General features: G+C 42.5%; 1 protein-coding gene across 2 annotated transcripts; it reads right to left on the bottom strand.

Annotated features, from left to right (window-relative positions):
* Positions 1 to 1,976: 1,976 nt before the first annotated feature.
* SERPINC1 (serpin family C member 1) lies at positions 1,977 to 18,528 on the bottom strand. Of its 2 annotated transcripts, XM_075833066.1 has the most exons (7): positions 18,423 to 18,528; positions 9,359 to 9,735; positions 8,088 to 8,303; positions 7,431 to 7,568; positions 6,405 to 6,801; positions 5,626 to 5,690; positions 1,977 to 2,632 (listed from the first exon to the last, which is right to left on the bottom strand). In XM_075833066.1, the coding sequence occupies exons 2-7, from the start codon at positions 9,731 to 9,733 to the stop codon at positions 2,456 to 2,458; spliced, it is 1,368 nt and encodes a 455-aa protein (XP_075689181.1). In that variant the 5' UTR covers positions 9,734 to 9,735; positions 18,423 to 18,528; the 3' UTR covers positions 1,977 to 2,455. The 2 variants fall into 2 exon arrangements, with proteins under 2 accessions (XP_075689181.1, XP_075689179.1); XM_075833064.1 differs by lacking the exon at positions 18,423 to 18,528 and having other exon boundaries at positions 9,359 to 9,778.
* Positions 18,529 to 18,741: the final 213 nt, after the last annotated feature.

Raw genomic sequence — 18,741 nt, 5'->3', positions numbered from 1 at the left:
TCGCTTCTATCTCTACACTGTGGAAGAAACCAGTACAGCACATCTTTATGCTCAACGTCCTTTAACATTTTGCTCATCAATAGGGCGGCACACGTCCACTTTAAGAAGGTTGTCTCCAGAATACTCCGGCTACATGCACACGCTGTGTATTTAGCTGCAGAAAATAAGCAGCAAAACCGCAAGAAACTTACAGGGGAAAAACACCAGAAGGTGCGTTTTTATAATGCATTTTTCAGTGCGGTTTTTACATTTAGATACGTAAATCACGGCGGGTTCATGCAGCGTGTTTGTGCCATTTTCCTCTGCACTAGGCAGATAGAATTCGCAAGCGGAAACACAATATAAAATCACCTGCTGCATATTTTAAAATCCGCACCGCAGGTCAATTCACGTGCGGGAAAATACCGCAGCGTGTACATGAGGTTTCCTGGAATCTCATTGTCTATGCTGTTACTATATTATGCTGCAGTTTTGCCACACGCAAATACGCGCTGCAAAACCGCATGTACCACGCATCGTGTGCATTGACCTTCAATGCCGCTGCTGAGGACTAGTTCATCCCTGCTGCTACTTAAGATATCATGTCTGTAAACCAGAACAAGTGGGTTGACAATGACATTGTCACAGTCTGGGGCCCCATGCCCACGACCATAAAAGCGCGGACCGTAACACAGGCCGCGGTTTTACGGACCCTTTCAGTTCTATTGGCCGCGGACACCTTTCCGTATCACTATGGATGGGTATCCGTGCAGAACTGTGCTGGGAATTAAGGAGCATGTCCGTTTTTTTGTGTTTTACGGGCCGTGATCCCATACTTTGTATGGGAGCACAGCCCGAAAATGCGGACGGCCGCCAGCAGACGACCGTGCCCGCAATCATGGGCCGCGATTACGGACATGTGCGTGGGGCCTAAAAGCCTATTGGATTTTGTATTATTGAACTTTGATGTGTTTCTGAAGAACATCATGTATAATATTTACCAAACGGAAGACCTAAAAGCCAACCATTCATACGATCAACAGCTATTTCTTCCATAAACAAAGCATATGACATGATGAAATGTGGTCCTTGAACTACAGCCAATGCTGGGAAAATATAGCATTAGATTCTGACCATTCATATGAATGTATACAGAGTCCCTCTCCGATCTGGCTCAAAGTGAGCTGTCCCGAGCATTCCTTCTATGTCCGTAGGCCAGGGGTCAGAAAGCTGTGGCATGTGGGGCATGGTTTTCTGGCACACTTTTCTCCCGGTGTCCTTCGTCCGTGCATGCTCGGCGTTGCTGAGCACAGGGAGAGAGAGAGCGGCGCTTTATTATGAGATTGGCAGCGCTAAACACCAGGAGAGAGAGGTGCTTCATTGTGTCTGTCTCTGCTGAACACTTGGCTAGCACACAGTGCAGCACTGCTCCCCTGGTGATCAGCGTCGCCAAGCGCATAATGCAGCGCTGCTCCCTCCTGGCGAACAGCGCCGCAAGGACGGAGTTCAGTAACCACTCTGTAAGAGAAAAAGTTAGCAAAAGTTGTCAGCTCCCTCTCCTATGTGCAAGCTAAGCTGGTGTTCAATAGCTGTGGTCTCCTATATGCACCCCCCAAATCTGGTGCTCAGTAGTCGCTTTCTTCTGTGTGCAACGCCCCCAAGCTGGTGTTCATTAGCCGTGGTCTTACCTATGTGCACCCCCCCAAAAGCTGGTGTTCAGTAGCTGCAGTCTCTCCTATATGAACCTCCAAGCTCATGTTCAGTATTCGCAATCTCTCCTGTATGCAGCGCCCCCAAGCTGGTATTCAGTTGCCGCGGTCTCCCCTTTGTACAGTTTCCCCCAAGCTGGTGTTCAGTAGCTGCAGTCCCTCCTATGTGCGACTACCGCCCCCAGTTCATGTTCAGTAGCCGCGGCTCTCCTACGTTCTCCCTTCCTCAGCTGATGCTCAGTAGCCTCGTATACACCACAGAGATCATTTGCAAGGAAAGCCAGGGACAAGGGTGAAATGTAAGTTTAATTAACTGATTGATTTGGTTTATGTCACATACGTGGTAACAGTTTGTCTTATATGACTTGCGTTTGCATGGCATATAGAGTACTTTATCATTGATTATTTATTTTTATTTTTTTTAGTCTGCACGCCATACGAAAAAAGTTGCCTACCCCTGCAGTTGCCTGTCTTTGCGACAAACCCTTTGAAAACTTCTTGATCTGTAGAATATTTGTTTTTCAAGATACATAGACCAAAGTTGCTTCAATATATCACTAATAGCAGTTAGAAAACCTATAGTATTGATTTTCTCCCTGGTCTAAATAGAAACCACAGACAGGCCTATAACAGGAATTTTATTATAGTGCCAAATATTAATATTTCCATTTGGTAAACAAGTGAAAACAAAAAGAAAAAAGTGTGCCTTTATAAAAGATAAAAGGCAGAATTGTGGAAGTGGCTCAAACGATGGTCATTATAAAATGTTAATTACAACCAGGATTGGAAACTCTGCCCATAAATACAATAGCGTTGATTGCAACTTCTCGAATGAAGACCAGGAAGGGTCTGTTGGCTCTAAATGTGATCCTTTTTGGGCTGAATGAGCGTCCAGCCACTAAAACAGCACTTGCTGCTGCAGCCTCACTGCCTTCTTCATTGACCTGAAGAGAAAGACATTTCATTATTGTTTCCATAGTTAGACATAGTTCCCAATTATAACTTAAAGGGGCTCTGTCACCACATTATAAGTGTCCTATCTCCTATATAAGGAGATCGGTGCTATAATGTAGGTGACAGTAATGCTTTTTATTTTAAAAAAATATCTATTTTCACCACTTTATTAGCGATTTTAGATTTATGCTAACGAGTTGCTTAATGCCCAAGTGGGCGTGTTTTTACTTTAGACCAAGTGGGCGTTGTACAGGGGAGTGTATGACGCTGACCAATCAGGGTCATGCACTCCTCTCCATTCATTTACTCAGCGCATAGTGTTCCTGCTAGATCACTATGTGCTGTCTTATACTAACACATTAACAATACTGAAGTGTTTAGTCAGTGAATAGACATTCCACGGGATGTCTATTCACAATCTCTGCACTTCGTTACTGTTTCTATGGTAGTTACAGCAGAGGAAGCGTAATCTCGTTGTAACCTGTCATTTACAGCGAGATCTCGCGAGATCACGCTTCCTCTGCTGTAACTACAACAGACAGAGTAACGAAGTGCAGAGATTGTGAATAGACATCCCGTGGAGTGTCTATTCACTGTCTAAACACTTCAGTATTGTTAATGTGTTAGTATAAGACAGCACATAAGGATCTAGCAGGATCCCTATGCGCTGAGTAAATGAATGGAGAGGAGTGCATGACGCTGATTGGTCACTGATTGGTCAGCGTCATACACTCCTCTGTACAACGCCCACTTAGTCTAAAGTAAAAATACGCCCACTTGGGCATTAAGCAACTCATTAGCATAAATCTAAAATCGCTAATAAAGTGGTAACAATAGATTGTTTTTTTTTAAATAAAAAGCACTGCTGTCACCTACATTATAGCGCCGATCTCCTTATGTAGGAGATAGGGCACTTATAATGTGGTGACCTAGTATTCAAGCTAAATTTTCTGCCCTAGGTAATAGCAGCATATTACAAGGACAGGTCCGTTCTCCTATTGGCCGAAAGAGCACAGAAAATATTGTGCGATTTGGCTAATAGGAGCGATCAAAGAATACACCGAATTCAGTCATGAGTAGATTGCTCCACCTGCCTCCCCCCGCCCTCCTCACAATGAAGGACTGCTGTGTATCTGTATACACAGCAGCCTATTAATCACCCTCCTAGAAGGGCGGGGGAAGTGCTCTCATGAAGATACTGGACTCATAACTAGGAGTCCGATGCATTCCTTGATTGTTCCTCTTAGACAAGTGGAATGGCCGTTTTGGCTAATAGGAGTACTAACCTGTCGCTGTAATATGCTTCTCTTACCTAAGGCAGCCTATTCAGCCTGCAAATCCACTTTTAATTGTAGTATAGGAAATCCTGGTTATTAAGCAAAAGCCTTGTACTCAGAAACCTGAAAGGGAATGTATCTTCTAAAAATGACATCTTATTTAAATCAGGTTTTTATTATAAATATGTTTTTTCAACATTTGTGGTTTTTTTTAAATTTCATTTGGCTATCCTCAATCTTGATATATTCCAGTATTTACACTGGTCACTAGAGCAGTCCCAATAAGCTGATGCCTCCTGTTTTATGTAGTTCACTTCTCAACTTTGCTGTATAGACTGGGACAGCATGAGCAGAGTATGCTCGTTATCATTAGGCCCCATGCACACAACAGTATTTTTCATCAGTAATTACAGACAGTAATTACTGACAGTAATTACGGACCCATTCATTTCTATTGGCCACAGATACCGGTCAGTATTTTTACTGATGGGTGTCAGTGCTGAAAAAATTACTGAACCGGTCCTATTCTTGTCAGTAATTACGGCAAGGACTCTCCTATAGAAGTCTATGGGAGCTTCCGTAAATACAGACGGCTACTGATGTGCAATCGTAAACCGTCCGTATTTACGGAAGCATTGCTAGGCAACATGTTGATGACATCATTTGCAACTTTCTTCTTTTTGTACGGATCCGTATATACGGATGGAATACGGATGCAATACAGACCATATTTACGGAGACCCTTCCGTTTATACAGATGAAATACGGAGCCGTCTTTATGGACAGTATTTTGGGGTAGATGAAAATACTGTTGTGTACATGGGGCCTTAGAGCGTGGAAAACACTATATTCAGAAATAAGGTTCTGTATGCATCTTCCCTGTCACTCCCTGGTCTCTGGGTAGGAGGTTGTGCTCCATCACTTCCTGGTGAATGTAGAATCTGTGTTATTTCTCTGTCAACTTTCAATCATTGCAGCTGCCAGAAGAATGTATCAAATATGGCCGCCGCAGGGAAGAAATGAAAATATACAATAAATAGCTACAACATTTACAAAGGAAGAAAAACACATTATTTATCTTCTATAAACTTAGATCTAAATAATGAATGTAAAATTAAATACATAAGACGTTCCCTTTAAAGAGCGATCATTGTCTTCCAGGAGCCAGGCTTGCACTCCAACGTAACACAAACAGGCCATAAAAAAGCCATAATGAGGATAACTCCACCAAATAGGAAGCATTTAAATCAAGCGCAGAATTATACAGTATTATCAGGTGGGCAGTGAGGGGCTCAGTGGTCAGCCCTACAGAACTGGATAAGTCATCCCTATTAGGGTATGTTGACACGTAACGTAAACACTGCAGAATTTTTGACCGGATTTTCTATGCAGAAATTTCGCAGTGTATTACAGTGGCAGCAAAGTGGATGAGATTTGAACAACTCTCATCCACACGCTAGGTAAAATAAATGTGCAAAAAAGATGTGTGGAAATTGACCTGCAGTACGGATTCTCAATCTGAAGCATGTCAATTTCTCCTGCAAAAATGCTACAGAATTTCCGCACAGAAAATCTGGTCAGAAACGCTGCAGTGTTTACGCAGTGTGAACATACCCTTATAATCTATACAGTCATAAAGTACTATAGGCCCCACTTATGAGTACTGTATTTCCGGCATCGTTTATCTTCCACCTGTAGTATCTTACCTCTAAAAATGCTTTGTGAAATGCATCTGATACATACAGGTCCGATCTTCCACTGGAAACAATCCCTACAAGAAAGGAAAATAATTAAATATGTTATCATTTAAAAAAATACAATTTATAGTTTACAAGAAAAAAAAATGAAATTTAAAAACACAGCTGCCCGCCACACCGTGAATACAGCAGTGCCAGCCACACCGTCAGTGATCAGTGCAGGAAAAAAAGAACGGAGCTGCCGTCTGAAGGCTCTCAGATCTCTGCATGAGAAGGTCACGGCTGTCCTTTGAGAGCCAAGTCTCTCAATTATTCAGGACACAGACAAGCGTGTCTTTGTCCTGATGGTTGGGGTCCACACAGAATGGCACTGCGGGCCACAGGTTGTGCACCTTTGGTCTATAACCACACTGCAGACGTTACAGACGAGTGCCTACCATTGATAAGGATAAGGGGGGGGGGGGTAGATAAAATGGACTTTGTACCAACATAGAAATCAATGGCCAGTAGGAAAAAACCAGCGAAGCAGAATTACCATGGTGTGCAGATACTGCAACACATCTGTAGCTCCAAATTGGCGCTTATCCATAATATTGCATTTGGGATAATCCCAAATCAGGAGGCAGTTGTCCTGGCTGTATGGCAGAATCATATCCCATTGCATATCGAAGCTACCGGCGGCTTAAGTGACCAAAATCCTATGAAGTATATTCATTCAGTAGGAGAGACATGAACTGCTTTGATCAGATTGTTCATGAGGGTGACAAGGACACCAACAAACAAGTTACCTGGGAGCCGTGCAGCATGTGGGTCAAACAGGTCCACCAGACCCAACTTCTCCAACTTCTCTTTAACACTAAAATTGTCATCAATCCTGAAGCGGGGAAGATGCAAGGATAACTGGACTTCTTGAGCTTTGTTCAACCAGTTTGAGAATTTCTCCAAGGACAGTGCCTGCTCCACTATTTCTAGTGGTGTACCTTCTGATGGCAGAACCAACACCATTGAGATATCATCACCTTTATAAGGCAATTCAAGAACCTGGACCTCATCAACCTTAAAGGCACCATAGCGGAACTTGCCATCCTGATACATAGTTGGGACATCACAGGCCTCATCTCTGCCTGGGACATGGAATTCTGCTTTTTCTGTATTGATAGCGTCAAACTTTGACTTCCACAAGCCCTGGAAATAATAATAGCATCAAATAAAAGGCATATATATTTTTAATTTATTTTTTTATGCATCACAACAAAAATTTAATTTGTAAAATAGAAGTTTGTAAGTGCTTTCAGATTCTGTAAAGTGCCTTATTAGGAATTAAACTGTACAGTGGCACATAATGCATCACTTGTGACTAGTGAATGGGAACGCAATGGTCCTGGTCTCGGCACCGGAACTTGTATCCTCAATCCCACACTAGGCACCCGAACCTATGGAAAGGCAACTGCACAGGAGCAGTTACATTCCCTGGTTTATTGGTTGAGCAGTGTAAGACCTCATGTACACGACCGTGTTCGGTCCGTGATATATGGATCGCATGGTGGCCGCATTTCCCAGACCAAACACAGTCCAGGGAGCCGGGCTCCTAGCATCATAGGTATGTATGACGCTAGGTGTTCCTGTCTCCCTGCGGGAATACTGTCCCGCATCCATGATGCGGTTGCTAGATCCGTTGTATGAATGATACCACCAACGTCTGCCAAACCCCCGATTGATTTATAATAGCATCTGGTTTCCATAGTTTTGACAGGAAGAATAGCGCTGCATGCAGCGAAAATGTTATAACAATAACATTTTATGTCATTTCGCACCTTGAAGTAGATGACATTCACCAGTACGAGGATGGTATCTTCTGTGATGGCACCTTCAGGGATCACATTAGTGATTTTCTTCTCTGTTTTATTGGCCACCCAATTATTGATGATTTCACGAGAATCTTCAGCCTTCTCCTAAAACACCAAAAAATAATCATTAGAGGGGTTTTCCCACAAAACACATGTACCCCCTGTAGATCGCATGTACCCCCTGTGATCGCAGGGAATGCGACCGCTGGCACCTCCTGCGATGAGGAGAACAGGGGACCGAAAGTCCGCCGAAGTGTTCTATGAATGGAGCGCTGGTCGAGTATGCGCACCAGCGCTCCATTCTCATGGTACACTTTGGAAGACTTTGGTCCCCCATTCTCCTCATCGCTGGGGATTCCAGCTGTCGTACCCTCCAGCGATCACATGTATCCTCTGTTTTGTGGATAGGGGATACATGTGTTTTGTGGGGAAACCTCTTTAAATATTAGAAAATTATGAAATAATGATAAACCCCAGAGCGGTTTTCAAGACAATGGTGTTGAAACATCTTTATGTCTTATGAAATATAGTAAAAAAGTTATTTAAAAAAGTTGAATAATCACAATTGCTTTTAATTGTATTTATGAGAGAGACATTTTGATTTTGCATAGTAACTCTACGCACCTTGAAGTTTAGAGGCCATAGTTTAGCTCCATAAACGGCTTCGCTGATATCTTGATATGTCTCATTGAAGGTCAAAGACTTTTCTCCAAAAAGCCGATTGGTTGATACCAGTTCTGATGACTTGTTAGCTTTCCGGTAAAGTCGACAGTTCAATTTGGCAAAGAAGAAATGGATTTGATCAGAGGCCTTTTCAGAAACTTGATCAAAGTGAAAAACCTTTTTTTAGGAAGTAACGGTATGAACATTATTATTTCCATAACGGAGTATAAGCCTGAAATAAATGTATCAGCTTATGCTTAATAAGAGAGGCCGGTTGACAGCAACTTTCCACAATATTACCAGAGAAACCTCTGATGGAACCAGGCTGGCACACAATAATTGGCCTTAAAGGTCCAGCAACCCCATTTGCAGCCTATCTCTTGCCACTAGGGTTATTTTCTTTTGGGTTGATTCACACATAACCTATTAGACCTGATGATATGTTTCATGCGTGCAATTATAACAAAGTTCTGTATTGATGGAGGGTGGGCCCTCAGAATCCAGATCCCTTTTAGTTCAGCCATGTATTTTATGCAGTATATATGCAGAACAGTTGATGTCAAGCAGTATCTTTAGAAACTAAATGATTGAAGGGAGTAAAATTAACAACAAAAAAATCACATTCGGTTTTTATTATAAACATGTTTTTTAAATGTTGGTGGTGTTTTTTGTTTGTATATTATTTTTATATGGCTTGAAATAGTCAGGATTTTTTTCACTAGCCACTGGGGCATATGCAATATGCGGATATTCCCGATTTTCTGCAGCTCACTTTTCAGTTTTGCTGTGTAGACTGGGACAGAGCCTTCAGAGTCATCTTATCATTTGAGGGCAGATTACAGCTCTATGGTACTGCTGCAGGCCTAGATAAGACTGGACAGCAACACTATACACACTGATAAGGCTCTGTAACGCAACTCCCCATCTACTCCTTGGTCTCTGGGGGAGACGGCTATACGCTATATGCTTCTGTCAAGTGTATTAGTCTATTGACACTTTCCTGACCATTAACTGACATACATTGCAGCTGCCATAAAGCACATACACCCTTCTACACTGTCTAAACAGGCAATACAAAAAGTATTCGTGTGCCTCCAATTTCAAAGGTCTCAAATTAGGGTTTATCCTCCATAAGAGGCAATATTCTCAATAGGTCTAGAAAGAAAATTTTGCAGTCCTACAGTGTAAGAACTTTGTAACTTTAGGACTGACACTAACATTTATGTACTCACCTCCATAAGCTGTTTTAAGGTGTTATCACAAGCCCCAAGCTTTGCCATGGTGAAGGCCTGGGAGATGCTAAGAGGTGACATAAAGATGTTCTCTGCATTGGTCTTAGAGTCAGCTACAATTTTGAAAAAGTCCATAGCAAACCTGGAATTTGCCTTGGAGAGTTCCCAGATTCTAGGATTGGTATTCTCAGGGATCTTCTCTGGAGGAGAGGCCTCCTTCTCCGTTTGTTCCTCCATTTCTACCACTTCTTTTCGATAAATGCACATGGGATTCAGAGGAATGTCTTTGGGTTTAGCAGTGCAAATGTCAGGATATTGGGCATGGGATGAAACCAAGCCCAAAAGACTTAAGAGTAATGCTGGGAGGAGATGCATACCTACAACAGATGTCAGAAGGCAGGACATGAAAACATAATTTGCCTGATGTTTTTGAAATACAATGTAATAAGAAAAAATTCACTTATGGAACTCCATTTATTAGATTTTCCTGACTTACAGAAAATTCCAATCAGGAAAGAAAAATGAAAATAAAGCATATTTGTTCTTATATGACCAGTGCCTTCAAACTTTCTCCCAAGCTGCAGTGAGAATTGGAAAACACTTTTTATACTTGTAGATAGCACTGTACACAACCCCAAAGCCACATAAACAAAGTCCAACCATATTAAAAACTGTTCTTCTTTGATAAGAACGAACTGTATACTTACTAGACCCTGCCAATAAATCCTTATACCTGATACAACTGCGGGACTTTTGAATTTGTTTGCTTTAGACAATCCCTTTTTGATACAATGGATCCCTCGCTGCAAGACCCCCAGCTATCAGGGAGCTTGGCACCAAGTGTTCCCTTTTCCTGCAACACCACCGCAGGTCTTAAAGGGAACCTGTCACCAGCATTTTAGCTATAAAGCCAGCAATACCTGGTGAAAGTGGGTGAAAAATCATTGTCATGTAAGCTATAAATATGTTCTAAGTAAGCTCTGTAGCTTTAGTATTCCAGTTTTCAGTGGTCCCACGCCGTATGCAAATGAGCAGAAAAGAGTCAAATCTTCATCTGAAAAGAGTCAGGTTTTCATTCCTCCAGCATCTCAGAGTGGACTTCACCTCCTTCTTATTGATTGACAGTTTCTTAGCCAGTCAGGGCCGGACAGGAGGTGGCAGTGGGCGTGGTTAAGAAGCTGCATCCCAGAGGGAAAAATAATTCCCATAAAAGGCGGGAAAAGTTTAAACGACTATATTTACCGACAGAGGAGGACTTCAGGAAAGAAGAGAACAGGAACGAACTCTGGACAGCTGCGGCCATTGAGGGGTCAGGTGAGTTTAACAGGTAAGATGTTGATGACAGGATCCCTTTAATTTATGGCATCAGCATCTACCATCTAGCTAATAAAAAAACATATCTCAGGTTAAAACATTGCCCAAAAAAAATCAGAAGGTTCATCCAACTTCTAATGATCTGGTTATCAGATAGTACAAGGAGATACCTTCATATCCATAGGTTACCATGTGATCTGAGGGCCTGATGTAGCTCCATCCTGCCAGGGAACATAAGGATTCTTAGATCCTCTAGGCCTTAGAATTTTGGTGGCTTGTATTCTGGTTTTGACACAGTATAAATAGCAATTTATTGAACGAGCAGCATCTGATCCATCTCCTTTCTTAGGTCAAGATCAGTTTGATATTTTAGTACTCTGTCGTCCAAACCAATAATTTTATAATGTGTTCTTTGCCAGTAAGATCTGTTGGAAGCATAAAGTAATTCCTAATGTCCCTATACAGTAAGTTAATCTCCCTGCTTTATTGGTTACTTTTATAAATAATAAAAACAAAAAGCTTGACATCTCATGTGTGTCTTGTAAATTATAAAAGGCATAAGTGAGGACAACTAAGGGTATGTTCACACGGCCTATTTACGGACGTAATTCGGGCGTTTTTGCCCCGAATTACGTCCGAAAATAGCGCCGAAAATAGCGCTGACAAACATCTGCCCATTGAAAGCAATGGGCAGACGTTTGTCTGTTCACACGAGGCGTAATTTACGCGCCGCTGTCAAATGACGGCGCGTAAATAGACGCCCGCGTCAAAGAAGTGACCTGTCACTTCTTTGGCCGTAATTGGAGCCGTTATTCATTGACTCCAATGAATAGCAGCGCTAATTACGGCCGTAATGGACGCGGCGTTCAAGCGCCTGCACATGCCGGTACGGCTGAAATTACGGTAATGTTTTCAGGCTGAAACATCCCCGTAATTTCAGCCGTAACAGACGCCCTCGTGTGAACATACCCTAACACTTGGATTGGAGTCCTAGATTTTTGCTAGAACTTTGCTGTAAGCTACATAGTAACATAACACAATAAGAAATAAAGACATAAGGCCATCTATCCCAATCTATTATCGTGCAGTGTTGATCCAGAGGAAGGCAAGACAACCCAAATGGAGTCGCTATTAATTTTCCTCATGGAGGGAGAAAGATTCCTTCTGGACTGTAAATATGGCAATTGGAATAAATCCCTGTATCAACAACCCATCTCCAGTTATCTAGTACATATAACGTATAATTTTATTAATGTATACCCCCCCCCAAATGGCGCCGTACAAATAAACACACAAAACATTCAGACCTAAGCGACCTAGTAAAACTCCAGCGTTACAATTGACTGACCCGACTGATTGCGGCAGCCCACGAAGTGGGCTGGAGGACACCTGCCCCGACCCACCCAACTCTGTGGCCTAACACAAATGCCTCCGCTGGCTACTTAAGGTGTTTACCTTCACTGCCCTCCCCTTGCCAGTAGTCATTGTTCATCTTCCACCAAACTTTGTAAATGCCAAAATCTGTCTGACCAGGGACCTGCCTCACAGTCTGTATCCCCCCCACTGAAACCCTGCGATAATGCCTGTAATTTACTCACCATGGCCCATAACTATCGACTCCATGCATATGAAGTGCATCAGAATGTAACCATTGGATCATAGTTAAACATTGTTAGGCCCTGTACACATCAGCGTTAACCTGACGGAACCCCTCAATGGAAAGGCAAATGGTGATCAATTGAGATCAATGGTGATGCAAACGGAAAGCTAAGGTTTCCGTTTGCCTTTTTCCGTTGAGGGGTAAACCAGACAGAAGCCTCCGACGGAACCCCTCAACGGAAGGGCAATGCTGATGTGAACAGGGCCTAATACATTATCTCTACGATAAGGTCAGCTTAATACATTATCTCTATGATAAGCCCCAAAGAGAAACATATATGACATACGGTTGAATATCAGTGGATACAGCAACAATTTAACATATAAGCTTATTTAGATCCCTATAAGTAGACAATATTATTTCTACCAACACCTTCTACACTGTGACATATGCATTATACAAAAACCAGAAGGGACCACTTATAGCTAGAGATCGGAATTGTATTCCTTTATTGAGTTCACATGGGTCATTTCCAAAGGTCTAAAGTCCACTATAGATAATGTCCAATACGTGCAAGTGAAGACCAAACACTCCTAACTCCACATGTACAAATAAGCTGAGCTTTCTCATTCTGTACTTCTACCGTCCTGCAGTGCCCTTGCAAAGTCCAAAAACATACGGGCAGGTAAGTTGACTTTGCATGAGAATGGATTAGGTAGCAGCTCTGTGTAGTAACACAAATTATAAGTAACTACTATATTCTTTTCTATACATAAGGAGCGCACGTTAAACCCCCACTCATCCAACACAAATAGCCACACAACAACAGTATTATGGCAAATAAATTTGTGGCACTAGCCACTCTTTATTTAAACATATTATACAGCTCAGTTGGGTGAACCCGACCGATTGCAGCACCTCACGTATTGGGCTGGGGCCCGCCTGCCCCGGCCCTCCCAAAGACTAGGAGCCAGAGGTGCACTTCCACTGGCTCCCCCTGAGCAACCTCTGGCTACCATGACCAACCTTCGCAGTTGCCCACATCCGTCCGAATCAGGGACCAGCCGTCTAGCTTGTGTCCCGAATCGGGAACCAGCCATCTAGCTTGTGTCCCGAATCGGGGACCAGCTGTCTAGCTTGTGTCCCCGAACCGGGGACCAGCCGTCCAGCTTGTGTGTCCCCCCCCCCCCCCCCCCACAGACGAGAAACCCCGCCTTATAATACAAAACATTACAACAAAACTTATAATAAGGGCTGGGTGGGTGGGTCTTGATTTTCCCTGTAAACAGAAACAAAATTAGCCTGCTCTCCTTCACATTCCTCCTACACTAATCCCCTTACCCAATTAACTTTACTCCCTCCCCAATTTCCTCACCCAATTGCCTTACACCTACCTTCTGGTCTAAAACCATCCCCTATTTTTCCTTTACCTCCCCCTTAGACTACCTGACACCACAAGCCATGAGGCCAGCTCCATTTTGGACAAAGTAAAAAACCTGCATTATCTCTATTCCTACCAGACTGTCTAAGGTTCCCTACAACAACCCCTTTCTTCCTGGGGGCCACATGACCCTCCTTATGGGCATTTTGCCCGTTCATCATTCTTTATCATTGATTCTGAATTACCTCTCAGCTCCTCCGTTTGAACCTATTGAAAATGTGGGCATAAAATTTCTTGCCTACAAAACACTATATCTGAGTGCTATATCTTTTGCAAGAAGAATTAGTGAACTTCAAGCGCTATCCTATAAAGAGCCATATTTGAAAATTCTCTCAGACTGTCATTTTGAGAACTATGCTAGGTATTTTACCTCAAGTCGCTTCTGTCAGCAATATCAATTCAGAAATTATCTTGCCAGTTTTTTCTACCTTTACAACTACAACCCCTTTCTCCCTGGGGGCCACATGACCCTCCTTATGGTTCCTTATGGGTATTTTGAGCGTTCGTCACTCTTTCTATAAGTGAAAAATGCTCTTAAGTTTCCCTGAAAGTCCCTAGGTTTAAATAATTGTTTTGGAAATGACCCTATTTTTCCATATTAGCAAATTGTACAGCACCATTTATCTTGTATATATCTAAGGATATACTTAGTAATTTGTCTTATTCCCCAGGTTCCATGTGTAAATATGCACTGAAAATGATCCATATAACATTATAACCAAGTTGTGTATTCAGGCTGTGATAAGAAAAATTGTAATGTATAGCGAAAAACAGTGTGACCATCAGTGAGTATAATCAGTACAGCGCTCTAGAATATGTGGTCACTTCATATACACTATATGGACAAAAGTATTGGGATACACCTCTTAATCATTCAATTCAGGTGTTTTTTTCAGTCCCATTGCCACAAGTGTGTAAAATCCAGCACCGAGCCATGCAGTCGCCTTACAAACATTTGTGAAAAAATGGGTCATGGTTAAGAGATCATTGAATTCCAGCGTGGTCCTCTAATAAGGTGCTACCATTGTAACAGTCAGTTTGTGAACTTTCTTCCCTCCTAGATATTCTACGATCAACTGTGAGTGGTATTACTGCAAAGTCAAAGCGTTTAAAGGGAATGTGTCGCTAGAAATATATATTTTTTTCAGTTAAACAATTATTATTTAAGTGATTACACATTGTTTTAATTTTTTCACAAGTCAGGAAATATTATAAATTAGATTCTAATTTATAACATTTCCATGTGCTGGGCACTAGAGGGAGCAGTTCCCAAAATTGCAGCATGGTCAATGTGGTAAAGCAAACTCATTGCTTTATGCTGCAAATTTGGGGTAGACACACTCGATCTAGTGTCCTCACACAATCCCCCCCTCCCTTATTCTGGCTAGTGCCAGGAGAAGGAGGGGTTTGAATATTCAAACCTCCTACACTGTGTGCCGCCATTTTCTGAGCGTCTGCACAGTGTAGGAGGATTAAATACAGTGCCAAGCAGACAGTATAACACTAACATACACGAACATAATACACACATCACATACACAAACATAAATTACCTGCTCCTGCCGCCTCCGCTCCTATTCCTTTCGTCTTCGCTTCCTTGAACATATGACTGGAAGCCACAGCCGGATGTAGTCATCTTAGGCTGGGTTCACATGAGCACATTAACGTCCGTAATGGACGGACGTATTTCGGGCGGAAGTCCCGGACCGAACTCAGTGCAGGGAGCCGGGCTCCTAGCATCATAGTTATGTACGATGCTAGGAGTCCCTGCCTCTCAGTGGAACTACTGTCCCGTACTGAAAACATGATTACATACGGGACAGTTGTCCTGAAGCGAGGCAGGGACTCCTAGCGTCGTACATAACTATGATGCTAGGAGCACAGCTCCCTGCAATGAGTTCGGTCCAGGACTTCCGCCCAAAATACGTCCTTCCATTACGGACGTTAAAGTGCTCTTGTGAACCGAGCCTAACTGTCCAGCAGCGGCTTCCGGTCCACAAGAAAATGGCGCCGGATTTCACTCTGCTAACGAGCTTCGTTTTGGTCTGTGTGAGAGCGGCGCCTGCACCGTTCCCACACAGACGGCGTACGCTGCAAAGAATGGAACGGCTCCCGTTCGCATTCACTATGGGGATGTATATGCCGTATTCCATCTCTGTATGTGTCGTTAATCGACACATACAGAGATGAAAAAAAAAATGGCAGCCCCCATAGTGAAGTAAAAGTAAGAACAAAGTAAAAAGTAGAACACAAGAACACAAATAATTAAAATTTATTTTAATATCATACTAAAAGCAATTGGATAAAAAGAAAAAAAAATCATGACACCTTCCCTTTAAGAACCACAGTAAATTAGCCAAGAAGTGCAGAACACATAAACTTAGAGCAGGTTACCGAGTGCGGAGGCGCATAATGCATAAAAGCCACCAACGCTTTGCTGACTCAACTTCAGTTACAACCCTCCTCTGGCATTAACATCCGCACAAAAACTGTGCATTGGGGGCTTCACGGCATGGGGGCTGAGCAGCTGCATGCCAGCCTTACATCACCAAGCACAATTCCAAGCGTCGGATGGAGAGGTGTAAAGCTCTGGAGCAGTGGAAACGTGTTCTGTGGAGAGATCAATCACGCTTCAGTCTGATGGATGAGTCTGGGTTCGGTGAATGCCAGGAGAATGTTACCTGCCTGACTGCATTGTGCCAGCTGTAAAGTTTGGTGGAGAAGGGATCGTGCTATTGGGCTGTTTTTTTAGAGAATTGCCTAAGCCCCTTAGTCCAGTGAAGGGAAATCGTAATGCTTCAGGACACCAAGACATTTTGGACAATTGTAGCCTCCAACTTTGTCTGCATTGTGCCAACTGTAAAGTTTGGTGGACGAGAAATAATGCTACAGGGTTGTTTTTCAGGGGTCCATAAGTAAGGTCCATAAAGGCATGGTTGGGTGAGTTTGGTGTGGAAGAACTTGACCGGCCCGCATTGAGTTTTGACCTTAATCCTATCAAACACCTTTGGGATGAACTAGAACAGAGATTGTGAGCCAGGTCCTCTCCTCCAACATCAGTGTCTGACTTCATTAATGCTCTTCTGAATGAATGGGCAAAAATTCCCAGAGACGAACACCAAAATTTTATATAAAGCCTTCCCAGAAGAGTGGAAGCGGTTTTATAAGCAAATGGGGGCAAGCTCCATATTAATGCCTATGGATTTCGTTTGGGATGTCATAAAAGCTCCCATAGGTGTGTTGTATGTGTCCCAATACTTCTGTCCATATAGTATATAACGGGTAGTAAGGTATAGCAATATTTACACTTCAAAATGCATCAGTAAAACAATTAAATTGTGGTGTGGGCAATGATATATAAATTCCATTGATGGTCTTCAAAAAGTGCAATCTTACAGCCATTCATCATGCAGCCAATATAATCACGTTGGTGTAATTTAGGCTAGTTTCATACAGTCATATTATGGCATTATGAAGCCTTTAGGAGTGTATAGAGGTGTAAATATGGAGGTCTGGTAGGGCATGTTGTCAAGTGCTTGTTGCCGGAGGGCACCAACAAGCCACTCTTTCTTGGCTAGGGTATTTGGAAATCAACTTGAGCAGCGAACTGAATTTTTTGCCAGGTGAAGTAAAGTCTAGTTAGGCTGGGTTCACACGACCTATTTTCAGGCGTAAACGAGGCGTATTATGCCTCGTTTTACGTCTTAAAATAGGGCTACAATACGTCGGCAAACATCTGCCCATTCATTTGAATGGGTTTGCCGACGTACTGTGCCGACAACCTGTCATTTACGCGTCGTCGTTTGACAGCTGTCAAGCGACGACGCGTAAATTGACTTCCTCGGCAAAGAAGTGCAGGACACTTCTTTGAAACGTAATTTGAGCCGTTTTTCATTGAAGTCAATGAAGAGCAGCTCAAGATTACAGGCGTCAAAGACGCCTCGCATAATACGAGGAGCAGAATTTACGTCTGAAACGACACAGCTGTTTTCTCCTGAAAACGGTCTGTCTTTTCAGATGTAAAAGCCTCTCATCGTGTGCACATACCCTTACGCTTCTCAAGAAACCAGCCTTACCTAAAAAAAAAATAGGTAGATTATCAAGCAAGATCTTTCTCAAGATCTCTCACTCTTGTTCTGATTCAACTGACTGAGTACTTTCTGAAACACTGGAAACCTTTTGTTGTGGGACAGATTTTCCCATAATTCATAATTTATTTGCAAAATGTATAATCCAAGCAATTCAACATAGGTCTCCCATACAGACAACGTGGAATGCGCCAGATGTCTTGTGTTTTAGGCACTTCTACTAGACCCCTACTTCAACAGTTTTAAAGAGTGGTCTAGAATAGGGTGCTTGGCTAAGAGGTGTAAAATGCATCAAATTTACCGTGCTGTTTGCACCTTTCAAAAAATTGGAGCAATTCGTGCCATTTTCGACAACTAGTGAATTTCTACACCCTGCTATTGATACATTTTTTACAGTTACGGACATATCTAGTGCTGAAGGTGTCCTGGCACTTTAGAGAATACAGGACAAAATGAAGATTGAGGGTCTTAAGAATGAAGAACTCAACCGATTATTATTCTCAAAGAGGGGAATAAAGTGTAACCCTTTAATTGTATATAACAAACATTATGATTAACAAAAACAACATAAAAGTAATCGGGAACCTAAAGGCCTTGTTAAAAAAAAAAAAACAGTCTTACCTAGTCCTGGTTCTTCTGCAACTGTCTTTGTGATATGGAAGGTACAATACCCAATGTTTCCCCACAGTACAGGTACTGAATGTCCCACTCCCCCAGGGTCAGGAGGCACAAGGACGCCAGGTGAAAGGTGCATGACCAGCCAGTTGAAATCTTAACCTGTGTTTTACTCTTTACTTTGGGTGGGAATTATTTTTAACTCTTTTGTTGCCAGATAAGCTAGGTGAAGAATCTTGTGAAACACCAGGAAGTTGCTCCTTATATTTTCTACAAACAATAATAGGTTATTTCACTGTGTCAATCTCCAAAGTACACAAAAAAG

The sequence above is a fragment of the Rhinoderma darwinii genome, chromosome 7 (genome assembly GCF_050947455.1).
Source record: "Rhinoderma darwinii isolate aRhiDar2 chromosome 7, aRhiDar2.hap1, whole genome shotgun sequence".
In the NCBI taxonomy this organism is placed as follows: Eukaryota; Metazoa; Chordata; class Amphibia; order Anura; family Rhinodermatidae; genus Rhinoderma; species Rhinoderma darwinii.
Note: the sequence above shows the minus strand (reverse complement) of the source record. Positions and strands in the feature narration are given on the sequence as shown.